We start from the raw sequence: 13,142 nt of genomic DNA on the forward strand, positions 1-13,142 counted from the left end.
GTTTTTATAGTTGAGTCTCAAATTACTGCCATTATGAATTCTTCAGATGATTTATTAGATATTTTTGATCAAATATTCGCTGTTCAATCTGATCCGCTATCTAACCTTCCACCCTTTGAAGAGGGGGGAGAGCACGTGCTATGGGGCACAGATTACAAAAATTCTCGGGTGCCTACAACCGTACTTATCTCGATAATAGGATGATCCCCTACTGATCTTCTAGCAACTACAATCCCCATTGTCCAGCGCTATCACTACCTTACACCACACTCTCTGCTATACAATTTGGTTGCGATCCAATCGTATCACTGAGCCGGTCCTCCATTTCCTGCAAAAGTGGCGGTCCTCGTGAATGCAACAGTTCACTGCCCAAATGGTTCAATAACACCCGTTGAATACACTCCCTACAATCAACCTTTGCCTGCTCTGCGCAGCAGCAAATACCATACGGGAGTCTGCTAACATTAGCTGGATAATCTGGGGAATTCCAGAAAAATAAAAGAATAAAAAAATAACCCGAAGATGCCTACTCTTGCAGTTACAAACTTCAATGTATGTCTCACCCGGAACAGGGAACTCCCCAGGATCATCTAACAGCTATAGATTGTCTGCTCGGTCCTCGGCGGCTTCATAACTGTGTTTGGGCTTGTCTCATACCTTTTCAAAGAGAAATTCTATCTCTCTGAAGCATGTAGGCAAGCCAGGTCGTGTCGCCTTTGGATAGGATGCTAATAATGGGGGTTTAAGTGATATCCCTACTGGCCGGAGTGGTCTTCTCTCCTCATGCAACGAACTTCGCGAAACCTCTGGAATACACGGGATCGGAAGCCAACCTGAACATCGTCACATTGTACTTCAGTCGCCTTGTGCTCGGTGTACAACTAGTTCTGGCGGGGGTCCAACTCCCAAGTCGGTATCTACAGAAAGAATGGAAATCGCTTGCCTTGCTCCTGGGCCCTATAATGGTCGTTATGTGGATTGTTAGCAGTCTCCTAGTATGGGCCTTGGTTCCGAATATTTCATTCCTCCATTCTTTGGCTATCGGAGCTTGCGTGACTCCGACCGACCCTGTTTTGTCGAACAGCATTGTCAAAGGCAAATTCGCGGATAAAAATGTTCCGAAGGACCTGCAGAAGATCATCGTTGCTGAGTCTGGGGCAAACGATGGACTTGGATATCCTTATCTCTTCCTGGCGCTATACTTGATCAAATATACTGGTGAAGGAGGGCTAGGACAGCATGGATCAGCGCAAAAAGCTATGGGTCTTTGGTTCGGAGAGACCTGGGGATATACCATATTGCTCAGCGTAGTCTACGGGTGGGTAGTTGGCTGGATCGCGAAAGAACTTCTACATTGGGCAGATGAGAAGAAATTCGTCGACCGAGAGAGCTTCTTGGTCTTCGCCATCACGCTGGCTCTATTCATCGTCGGGACATGCGGCATGATTGGAAGTGACGATGTACTGGCCTGCTTCATTGCGGGTAATGCCTTCACTTGGGATGACTGGTTTCGACTTGAGACATTGGACGATTCGCTTCAACCTACCATTGACATGCTTCTCAACCTGGCCATTTTCATCTGGTTCGGAGCCATCTGCCCTTGGGATTCGTTCGTACACAACGACGTTATTCCTATTTACCGCTTGATATTTCTAGGGATTCTGATTCTTCTCTTCAGGCAAGTCTCTCTTGATGTTAAGTCTATATTAGTAGCTAATTTCTCTCAGGCGACTCCCTATTGTCTTTCTTATGCACAAATCTATCCACCAAATTGAGGAGAAGAGACAAGCAATATTCGTAGGATTCTTTGGACCTATCGGTGTATCAGCCATCTTCTATCTATATATCAGTCTCGAGTTCCTTGAAGGTATCACTGTGGATGGTGTCCAACGAGATGATGCCAAAAAACTGGGCGATGGGATAAAGGTGGTTGTGTGGTTCTTGGCTATTTGCAGCATTGTAAGTTGTTGCGCCTAATAAACATTCTGTGTACAGCAGGCTGACATGGTTCAGGTTGTCCACGGCCTTAGCATTCCTTTGGGCAAGCTCGGCTTCTTCCTACCAAGAACTCTGTCCCGAGCATTAACCTCCCAAAGTGCTAACGACAACGAACCCTTCCGGGTGGGCGAACGTATCAGGACGTCCGCCATCAGTGGTTTGCGTAAGCGTAGGAATAGGAACAGGTCAGCCAGCTCAAGGCAAGCAGATTCAGAAGCATCAACACCACGTTCGGCTTCAAATGCTCCCCCACTATTCAAGATTGGAGGCAGAGTTATCTGTGAACCAAACCCGGGCTCTGCCACCCCAGGAGATCCTGGATCAGGGGAGCCCTCGACACCTTCAACGCCTCCTGCAGTGGCCCATCAGAGAACAATTCGCTTTCCTGACGATGAACCGCCAACGTTAGTTCTGGAGGCCACGGACGCAGAAAGAAGAGAAGAGTGAAGGGGCTGAGAGGAGGCGAGGATGTGATGGACTAGAGTGCATATTCTCTCCGGATAGCTCCCCGGGCTGTAATAATCGCCGGTGCCGTAGCGGTTTCACCTAAATCTACCTGGGTTCTAGAGCCAGTGTTCCTCGTAAAGCATCTGTTTTCAGTGACCCGTGCATGTGTATCCCGCCCAGCTATATATTGTAGTACCGCGAGACCCGTTCTAACCCCGCTCACCCCCTCTGCTGCCATGCATATCTGTTGCTAAGACAAAGACAGGAAGACGTGACATTCCCCCCGGGGGTCGGTTGCTGGCGAATAACCAGTGGCGATGAGAGGGATATGGGGGCGGTTTGCATGATTGAGATGTACGAGTCCGGGATAGGAAGATGGGGGGGGGAATCCCGGATTGGAATGGTTTTTAATAGATTGACAGATAGATTAGCAGGCTGTTCCTCCATATCTCCTCTTCTTCTTCTCTTGGCCCAGTCTGGGGATAGAGATAGAGATAGAGATAGAGAGGGGGAGATGTCCGAACTGCTTCTTAACCGCCCGGTTGGATATGTGCTACATGTACCTTACCTTGTACGTATATTTATAGTAGCGAAGAGTCTGATAACCGGATTGGTAGAAGAGTCGAGCTCCAACATCATCGCACCCATCTTCCTGAATGAATCGCCCCGCGCTGAGTCTTGTACTTGGCTCATCCGAATAGCATCATCCACGGGTATCCGCGTCGAGAGTCAACACGTCAACAAGGTCTGGTAGCCTCCTCTCTCCATCGTCGTCGACGTACTGGATTGTGATTCGCCGAAAACTCGCACTAGCGCTGCTTTGCGGAGTTGAGAGCACACCGCGAAAATAGACCGTTCAGCCTGCCAGCCTGCTACTTCTCCACTTCGTGGCTCATTCTACCAGGACGACAAGAATCTCGTGAGTTTGGAGCCCCAGTGTGCAAAGGCGGCTGCTCGTCCAGTGTTGACTTCTCCCTTCGCAGACCCGACCGCCAGAGCATCGCTACTCGAACGCGCGCCTCTCTTCCACCAGCGGTGGCGGCCTAGAATCTCTCTCGACACACAATTCACCTCGAACCTCCCATCACGTCTCTACCTGCCTCGGGGTCGGGGTCCAGCATGCCTTGAGCGGTTGAGGACTTATTGTGCCAGCGACCGCTTACACTGCATCGCCGCCAGCTATATTCGGGATTGGAGGATTTAGGGGGCTTCTGGACGGGCCCGCACTTAGGGTTCCCTAAGAACCGCTGCTACCAGGCTTGTCTACTAGACGGGCCAGATATACATTGTGCCATAGAAGCCGAGGGGATAGCGGAGAGGTCATGCACAATAAAGCAGAGCCTATATGCTCTGCGAGTTCTCCGCCGTTCGTCTTCGATTCGGACATGTTAGGACGACTGGACCCGGATCCTGATCTCGAATTCCTCGACTGCAACCAGCTCGAGTCTGCCAACAGCCCGGGGGTCTTCTTGACCGAGGACTTTGCAATCGACGGTCCCCAGTTTCTGGGAGCCTTTGGATCACCAATTGCAACCCACAAGAGCCCTCTTCCAGCCAGAGCGTCTCTACTGGACACCAAGGTGACGTCGTTACCCGCCCCATCGACAGTATCCCCCGCTGGATCATACCAGGATTCGTCTCCCGATTCTTCTAGATACAAGCGGAAGTCGAGTTCGGATTCGTCGCGGTCGGCGTTGACCAGCTGTGACACCATGATGGCAGACGACACGGATATGGGGGATTGGAAGGTGGACGATATCATGCGAGGAAACGATGGACCAAGCTTTGGTGGATATGATGGGACCATCAATCCCCTAGTCATGGATACCAATTTTGATTTCAGCGACAAAGCGATGGAGAATGATTTTGACTTCGAGAGCGCTTCTAGTAGCTCAAGTCCCTTCGGAATTGAGCCAGCGGATATGGACTCGCCAGGAAAGCCAACGATTAAATGTGACACCCCTCGAAAGAAGTCTCCGCCTCTGAAAAACAAATTTATGAACCATAACAAGGTGAACTCAGTGAGTTGTCCTGAAAGTACACAATGGAGAAACACTGACGAGTTGCAGCAACACTCTATGACTCAATCCATGAACGGCCTCACAACTGCGGGTTCCAGGGAGACTTCACCACTGTCAGCCATGGTGGCAAGTCAATCACCTTCACCTTCAGCATTCTTCAACAACTCGCCGTCTCCTAGCACGGGTCCTGACTACCCTAATGGGAATATGCTCAATGGAGGGGTTGCTAATGCAGCGTGGCCAACAAACTTTGAATTTCCACACAACGGGATACCCACCCCGCATCATGGGCTCCCAAACATGTCTATACCGATGGCAGTCCCACCAGTCTTTCGGGGTCTGGGCCCTCCTTACATATTGATGATACACCCTACGCCTTTAAAATCCCGCGTCGAGACCCAGATTCCGATAAAGTTGTCGCTCTTTCCCATGCCCATTGGTATCAAAAAACTTCATCTTCCAACATACACTATCTCGAAACCCAAACTCCTTGCTAAACCGACCCCTGAACGATCCCCGGATACGCTGGAGCTGTACACTACGCTGGTCTGCACCAGTGCCATGCAAAACCCAGAACATAGGCGGCGTGCATTGGCAAGAGCTGCGGCAAAAGAATTTGGTCGGGAAGAGGCTCCAGCCGAAAATGCAGATGAGGATGACGAGAATAAGCCGTTGAACGGCGGAGATGTTAAGATCTGTGGAGGCTGTATAACTCGAGAGCGGAAGCGAGCAGCACGCAAGAAGGTCAAAAAGGTGGAAGAGGAGGAATCCTGGCACAAGGACGAGGCTAAGCGTGTCGTGGTCTTCAACACTCATGAGATCAAGGAATGGCAGGCTCCTTCAAGTCAGTCTTCAGAAACAAACTCGGATCGACCCGAGCCCTTCGTCCCCGAAGGTGCTATGCAAGTCGATGCGCCCATGCGAATTGCATGTTACTGTCGGCATCAAAATGAAAAGCTTGGATTCCAAGTGATATTTACTATCAAGGATTATCAAGACAATTTGATTGCTCAGGAGATTACCAATCCAATCATGATCACCGATGATCACAAGACGCACAACATGCCTCTTACGACACAAAATTCCACCGGCTCTGACGGTCCTATGTTCGCAGGATCTGGGGCCTTCCCCACCGATGCTACCTTCAATATGCCTGGTGCAGTTGATACCATCGCTCCTTTCCGCGTTTCGCATTCGAGCTCAGATTTGCAGAGCATGCGAGCAAATTTCAATATGCAATTCCACAGCCCCTTGGACGTTACTACGCCTTCTCATACCTCACAGGCAACTTCAACAACATTGACGCCTCGCAGCTTATCTCGGCAAACCTCGCCATCAGCCTCCTCTGGACCAACCTCAAAGAAGAGGAAAGCTAGCGGATCGAACAAGGTTCCCAGCGGACTCGCTATGACGAGGTTAGAGACATCCGATACTGGCGCTGGGCAAGTGTCCGCGTCTGCTCCTATGAGTACCACGACTGTACCTTCGCCTTACACTCCCAACCTCACTTCATTCCCTCTACCAGCGGACCAGCAGTTCGGCGCATCCGCGGCCGTACAATCCATTCCCCCGCAATTTAATAACGGCCCTCCAACTCCGAATAGCAACGATCAGTTCTTCTCCAACGCCAACAGATCTCAGTCCATGGAGAATATAGCGATACAGCACCAGATGTTCTCCGCTCCAGCTTCAGCTCATCCCAGTCGCGCCCCAAGCCCAAGTGGCTTAAGAAACAGTGTGCAAGCGTATCAGCAGCAACAAGCCCAGATTGCCCAAGCGGTAGCTAATGGGTTATACGGCATGCCTCTGGGCCTTAACCCTCATCGACCACCAACAATACACAAACTTATTCCTAATGAAGGTCCTAAAGCTGGTGGGATTGAGGTCACTTGTTTGGGCAGCGGATTCTGTCAAGGGTTGGAGGTGATGTTTGGCGATGCCAAGGCCACGACGACTACCTTCTGGGGTGAGACGTCACTTGTTTGCCTTCTACCACCATCTGCCTTCGCCGGCACTGTTCCTGTGACGTTCAAACACCAACACCTGCAACAAACCATGCAGCCTCACTTTACACCTCCTATCCCGAAACAGCAGGCATACTTCAAGTATGTAGATGATGATGAGCAGCAGATCATCCGAACTGCATTAGCCGTACTAGGGCACAAGATGACCGGGAAAATGGAGGACGTTCGTGACCTTGCGAGGAGAATTGTCGGAGATGGGCCTTCTTCATGGGGAGTTTCTACAGCCCAGTCGCCGAACGGGGCTCCACAGAATCAGAACGTCACCAATTTCAGCCCGTCAACTTTTGGCGTCGATGTCGAAGCGACTCTTCTGAGGTGTCTGGATCTTATCGATCTCGATGATAGCCCCAATATGCCTCGTCTCAACTTGAGAAGAGCGTCTGGCCAAACTATGCTCCACTTGGCCTGCTCTCTTGGTCTCAATCGATTCGTCGCTGCGTTACTCGCACGGGGTGCCAATCCAGAGCCACGTGACAAGGGTGGCTTCACACCAATGCATTTTGCAGCGCTTCATAACCACCCACAAATCGTGAGGCGTCTCATGTTGAGCGGTGCGGATCCTACGGTCCGAAGTCTCCAAGGCTACACACCCGCGGATATGACAACTTCCGAGGAAGTCATCCGTGCAGCTCGCCGCGCCGAGCACCACCACAGAACGCGTAGCGGCTCATCATTGAAGAGCCGAACCAGCAGCGCCACATCCTTACGATCGGTATGGGGTTCAGCGTCAACCCCAGCTCCTGTCAGCCCTGAGTCTACTAGCGATGACAGTGACGACGATAACCAATATGAGGATGAAGATGCGGATACGGCAAACGACGGTGGATTCTGGATGCGATCTACTAGGCGCGCCAGCGCTCAGAAACCGCAGAGGGAACCAGTTGCTGATGAGAAGGATCCAGTCTTGCCAGCAGAGATGGGATCCACGGAAACCCCTGCATCTCCGTCGGCTACCATGACTGCATTCCGGGAACAGCTGGCTGCTCAAATCCAGCACCTGCAACAATCAATGCATCTCAATCTTCCAAACCTACCACACCTACCACAAATGCCAACACTTGCCCTCATGCCCAACCTTCCAGACTACCAAGCTTATCTCCCGACTGCTCCCATGGTCCGCCGTATCAGCAATCTGGTGGGCAATAATCGTGGTGAAGGTGCCGCCAAAGAGCAGGATTACAAATGGTGGGATCTCTTCTCCGGGAGCGTGCCGGCTGCACCACCTGCATATGAAGATATCTTCCCTCAAGACGATGCCGATATCGACACGAAACGATCATCCGCCGCCCAAGCAGCCGCTGATACAGTCGCGGACAACAAATGCGCCGAGCTCTTCGACCAAGCCGAGAGTAGTTCGACCGCTAGTCAGAAACTCCCCGTGAAGCTAGACACCGTCCGCATCGGCCTGAAGCACGGCATCACTCGGGAGCAACAAGATCAACTGCGGCTGGCGCACGCCGAGAAGGTGAAGAGGCTAAGCCGTGACCGGAATCTATTCTTCATCTGGGTATGTCGACCCCAACTAGTTACCTCCATGAAACCCCTCCCTCCATATAAATATGCTAACGATCGCATAGATTCCCCTCCTGATAGTCATCAGTCTCGCCATGCTCTACAACCGTATCCCCAAGCTCTGGGCCGGCGCCTCCGCCTTCCTCCGCTCGATACGCAATGGCGCCGTTGACCAGGCGCGCTTCGTCGAGGTCCAATAGGAGAAGACCTTGCGTGTTTGCGTTATGAATCAATCAGTCGATATTAGAATTGTATTTTGGGTCGCCTGTGTTTTTTTTTTTGTTCGAGAAAAAAATATGGCAGGGAAGGAAGTTAGGAAGGAAGGCAGGAAGGAAGGAAAGCAGGAGTGTGGATTGCTTCTTATTGTGTGTGTGTGTGCTCTTTTTTTTTTTAGGATACATAGGATGAAGGCGGACTGCTTCGCGCAAAGCAAGCAGTTGTACCACCTACCTAGTTGTTTAATGACGGGACGGACGAAAAATTTCCAGGATGTTTTATAGCGTTGCATGTTTCCCCCCAAATCCCTCCCTTCCTTGATCTGATTTGCTTCGATCCATACTATACTACCCTTACATACTCCTTACATACATTACATTACTATACTACCTTAGAGAACTTGCACACAGGGAGGAAGATGATATTCTTCGCTGTTATTAATGATGTTTATTTATTATTCCGCTGGTCTCTTATTACAAGAAACTAAAAAAAACAACAACAAACACTTCGCTGATGAACTTTGAATTTCCCAACAATCCGTGGTCCCATGAAATAATTGGCAAAAATGCCCAAATCGCTCGCTCGCTGATGAAATCGAATGAACAGTTCTTCCCCTTTTCTCTCCAGAATAACAATCCCAAACGCCCTGCTGCTTGATGATGAATCAAGACTGGCAAAAGAAGACAAATCCCCAACTCCATGTTCGTTGCTGAATCTCGTGACACATCCATATTTTTCGTTTTTCTCATTATTTTCTCCCAGAATAAACAAATCCGCAAACGCCGCTCTGATCTCATGACTTATTCGTTATTTTCGTTTCTCGTTTTTCTCGTGTTTTTTTCTTGTTTGTGTGCGTTTCCATAAAAGACAAAATCCCCAACGCCTCGCTCGCTGATGAATTGAATGAACAATTCATGTTGAAAAACAAAACACCATCCCCAGCGCCTCGCTCGCTGATGAACTGAATGAACAGTTCATGATTTCCAGAAAAATACAAGATCCCCAACGCCTTGCTCGCTGATGAACTGAGTTCATGAGAGATGACAGATTCCCAGTACTCCGTGCTGAAATGCCGATTAAACGAGTAGTCATCTACAATTCGTCTCTGCGTAAAGAAGGGAAGAAAGCAAGAACCAGATAGTGAGTAACTAGCCATCTACCAGTGGTGGGTAGCTGACCATGCACCGAAGAAGATTCTTGGAAACGACGGAAAAGGCCATGTCTAGAGCCACACCTGAGAGAGGGAGCCTAAAAGACGTAGTCGGGCCACACGAAGTCATCGTCTACTTTCTGGGCAGCCTTCTCGCCAGCCTCCTCAGCGACCTTAGGAGACTTTGGGGATTTTGAAGATCTTGGAGACGGGGAGGAGCTCACGCGGGGGATGCGGCTCCTGGTGGAGGTCTCTCTGGGAGCGTGAGGAATCAAGAGCGGCTGCAGAGCAATCTTCTGGACCTTGCGAGGCGGACGGGGTGAACTGGAGAGCTTAAGCTTCTTGCTGGAGTCGGAATCGGAGTCGGATTCAAAGCCAAGCTTGTGGTCGTTGTCGACCATGACGCGGACCTTGTTCTTACGTTTCTTCGAGGCCGTCTCGGGTGCTGAGGACTGGGCCACCGGTTTCTTCACTGGCTCCTCGTATTCATTGCTGCTATCGGCTATGATCCGGCGTCCCTTGTAGACCGTCTCAAGTGCTGGGGACTTGGCGGCCGGCTTCTTCACTGGCTCCTCATCCTCGTCACTGCTGTCTCCTGTCTCTGGCATCACAGAAGCCAGCCTGGATAGGCTGAAGTTGGAGACGTGTCTCATGGTGCGCATTCCACGGACTGGGGCAGAGTGTCTAGCCTGAAATTTTGCAGGGTGATCAATCTCCACACTCTGCATCAATATATCCTGTGGAGGAAGAGCTGTGCTTCTGGTTAGAGGCTGGTCATTCGGCGGAGAGGTGTGGGAACATACCTTGAAGCTTGGCTTGGGACTTAACTGTCAAATTATCGTTCTCATCAGTAGTCACAGCTCTACCAATCTCGTGGGCGGGAGTGCTACAGAGATCGGCCTCAGCATCAGAGCTGAGGTAGCCACTGAGGAGTCGTTCAGAGGGCAGAGTTGCCAAAGCACCAGGAACGAAGCGAGGCTTTCGAATTGTAGATAGCTGGGTCTGAGGCTCAGAAGGTGCAGCAGCAATATAACTGAAGCTGGAGCCAGAACTAGAGCTGACACGTCCACTGAAGACTGGCTCAGCTGGTAAAGTCGTCAAAGTACCAGTCTTGCGGCGAAGCTTTCTGACCTGGGATGGCTGAGCTTGAGGCTCAGAAGGTACAGCAGCAATGTTGAAGCTAGAGCCAGAATCAGAGCTGGCACGGCCACTGGGGACAGGCTCAGATGGTAGTGTCATCGGAGCACCAGGCACACGACGAAACTTTCCGACCTGGGATACCAGGTTCTGGGGCTCAGAAGGCACAGCAGCAATATCGTTGGAGGTAGAACCAACATTAGAGCTGGCACGGCTCCTGAGGGCTGGCTCAGATGGTAGAGTCGTCGGAGCACCAGGTGCGGAGGCAGATGTTGTAGTCGTAGATGCTTCGACCTCAGGCTCAGGAGGATAGGGTCCGCCCGTTGCTTTAGCCAGCTGGCGACGTGCTGCTGCAAGCTTGTCCTCCAAGTTACTGACACGCTTGACCAGCTTCTGCTGCTTTCTCATTTCTCTGCGCGAAGCTACTTTGTGTAGTGGATGGCCTTCATCATTGCTTGGAGCAACCGAAGCTCTGTCACTCTCCTTTGATTTCCTGATACTAGACAGAGATGGCCGCTTGAAGTGAAACGACTGTCTCGAAGCTGATATTGTTGATTGCTCAGCAGATTCAGAACCCATTGAACTAGGACGACTATTACCAGCACTACTGTCGGTAGTGTTGGCAGGGATCTGAGTCTCTGTGGATTCAATGATTTTACTCTTCCTCTTATCCGCTTTGGAGGTCAACCCAAAGGCAGGAAAGCAAGGCACAGGGCCGAAGTCAACACCAGAGTCATGCTTCGCCGGAGTAGTGTCCTTGACTTCCGGAACTTGATGGCTTGGGAAAGCAGCCGAGTTACGGAAATCTCCCGACTTCTTCAGCTCCTTGTATATTTTCTCGGCCTTCTCCTGACGTTCTCTCAGGATCTTCTGTTGAGGCGTCTCATCATCCTGTTGCTGATGCTGCTGCTTGGACCAGATCTTCCAATTGGAGATATTGAGAGTGGCTGCAACAGACTTTCCAAAACGGACGATGCCGGACTGGCGAGTATCCTCGGATCTGCTTGTCTGAGCAGATGAGTTTCTACGATGCTTTGTATTTTTGCCTTGAGAAGTCTTCCTCCCCCCGGATTCTTCGCGAGAATATTTCTTAAGCAGGTCTTCTTCTGGACCAAGGAACTCTGCCGGTGGTCTTTGGCTAACCTTATCATTCATGCTACCCTCAATGAATTTGGACCGGCGCGCAGGTCGAGGAATAGCCTTGGGTTCATCTTGGGCTTCAGGAGTGGCTCCAGCAGCAGGAGCATTGGCAGAGCCTGTATCCGTAACAAGCTTTGTGTCATATTCAGCTTCAACAGTGGCTCCGGCAGGAGTATGGGCAGAGCCTGCATCCGTAACAAGCTTGGGGTCATCTTGGGCTTCAAATGTGGCTCTAGCAGAAGGAGCATTGGCAGGGTTTGTGTCGGTAGTGCTGGCAAGAGGCCAGTCATCAGTACGGGGTCGTTTGTCAGAATGGATTTGTCCACTCGCAGCTTCGAGCTCTTCATTCTCGTTATTGCCTTGGGTAGGGTCTACTGGTGGCAAGCTACGGTTGCTGAAAAGTCTCTTGGTGCCGGCCAATGGAGTGAGATCGACATTTTGTGCTCCTTGTGGAGCAGTAGACAATGGGGACCTCGAGGTATCTCGAGCAATCTGTTTAGTAAGTCAGCTCATTCTTCAGCAATCACAAAAGAAGGTAAATCGGAGTCTTCAGTCAGGACAGGGAGTCTGATTCTCTCAACTAATATTTTGGGGAAGGTGCAGGCAGTCCAATTACGATCTGATATCTGGACTGACCTTGGATAATGCAGCCATCTCGAAGCTCTTTGAGAGGCTTGGATAATGTCTCTGAGTAAGGCTGATAAGAGTTGATACTGGTGGGATGGTAGAGTTGTGGTGGTGGATGGTAGACTGGCGGGGCGGTAGTGGGCTGGGATGGTAGAGTGGTAGGATGGTATAGTACTGCTGTAGTAGAGCAGTAGAGCGGTAGAATGTAGAGGGGTATAGTACTGCTGTAGTAGAGCAGTAGACGGTAGAGATGTAGAGATGTAGTGGTAGAGTGCTCGAGTCGAGAGGTGGAGAGGAGTCGAGCAGTAGAGTTGAATAGCACTGCAGTAGAGAAGCAGAGCGGTAGAGTGGTATAGCACTGCTGTAGAGCAGTAGAGGAATAGAGTACTGCAGAACTGCAGCGGAGCAGTGGAACAGTGGAGCGGTGGTGGAGCAGTGGTGCGATCGAGAGGATATGGAGACCGAGAGACACGTTTTGGACTGGTTCTGGTTGAGCTGGCGTATCCAAAGCTTGTCTAATGTCCAAGAGCAGAGTCCTCGAGCGCAGTGATTTGGTTTGGATTGAGCAGAGCAGTGGATGAGCAAGTGGTTTTATCTGTGCGATGCGGTTTGTTTGTGTTGTATCGGACGAAGATGGGCGACGCTCAGCAAGATCATAACAACCGGGCGAAATACCTTGTGCGAGCCACCACCAAGGCAGCAGTGAAGTCGGTCGCGATGGAGTTGTTGGTCCGCATCCGCGTAGAACCAGCTATTTACCTATTTACTGCCGAAGTAAACAATGACGACAATGACGCTGCCCGCGACTTTCGCGACTCCCGCGTTTCTGGCGCGCTCAGGGGTATGAGATCATCGCGCGGCCCGCGCCAA

At 50.8% G+C, this 13,142-nt stretch overlaps 3 protein-coding genes across 3 annotated transcripts; 2 read left to right on the forward strand and 1 right to left on the reverse strand.

The window, feature by feature from the left end:
• The first annotated feature begins 205 nt into the window (after window positions 1-205).
• Window positions 206-2,659, forward strand: M430DRAFT_69572 (hypothetical protein). Its single transcript, XM_024869441.1, has 5 exons — window positions 206-552; window positions 604-691; window positions 748-1,678; window positions 1,728-1,959; window positions 2,014-2,659. The coding sequence occupies exons 1-5, from the start codon at window positions 523-525 to the stop codon at window positions 2,443-2,445; spliced, it is 1,713 nt and encodes a 570-aa protein (XP_024717432.1). The 5' UTR covers window positions 206-522; the 3' UTR covers window positions 2,446-2,659.
• A 1,171-nt stretch (window positions 2,660-3,830) lies between these two features.
• Window positions 3,831-8,202, forward strand: M430DRAFT_109140 (hypothetical protein; the record flags this gene model as incomplete). Its single annotated transcript, XM_024861258.1, has 3 exons — window positions 3,831-4,466; window positions 4,515-7,997; window positions 8,068-8,202. 3 exons carry the CDS (start codon window positions 3,831-3,833, stop codon window positions 8,200-8,202), a joined length of 4,254 nt encoding a protein of 1,417 aa, XP_024717433.1.
• Window positions 8,203-9,466: 1,264 nt separating this feature from the next.
• On the reverse strand, window positions 9,467-12,299 carry M430DRAFT_31021 (hypothetical protein; the record flags this gene model as incomplete). The annotated part of the gene is made up of 3 exons (XM_024866002.1): window positions 9,467-10,119; window positions 10,172-12,137; window positions 12,282-12,299. The coding sequence occupies 3 exons, from the start codon at window positions 12,297-12,299 to the stop codon at window positions 9,467-9,469; spliced, it is 2,637 nt and encodes an 878-aa protein (XP_024717434.1).
• Window positions 12,300-13,142: the final 843 nt, after the last annotated feature.

Source organism: Amorphotheca resinae (genome assembly GCF_003019875.1).
Source record: "Amorphotheca resinae ATCC 22711 unplaced genomic scaffold M430scaffold_12, whole genome shotgun sequence".
NCBI lineage: Eukaryota > Fungi > Ascomycota > Leotiomycetes > Helotiales > Amorphothecaceae > Amorphotheca > Amorphotheca resinae.

Coding starts and splice junctions, on each gene's coding strand:
- M430DRAFT_69572 (XM_024869441.1), top strand. CDS start 523: ATGCCTACTCTTGCAGTTACAAACTTCAAT. Junction 553..603: donor TTGCAGTTACAAACTTCAAT/GTATGTCTCACC, acceptor TAACAGCTATAG/ATTGTCTGCTCGGTCCTCGG. Junction 692..747: donor ATTCTATCTCTCTGAAGCAT/GTAGGCAAGCCA, acceptor TGGGGGTTTAAG/TGATATCCCTACTGGCCGGA.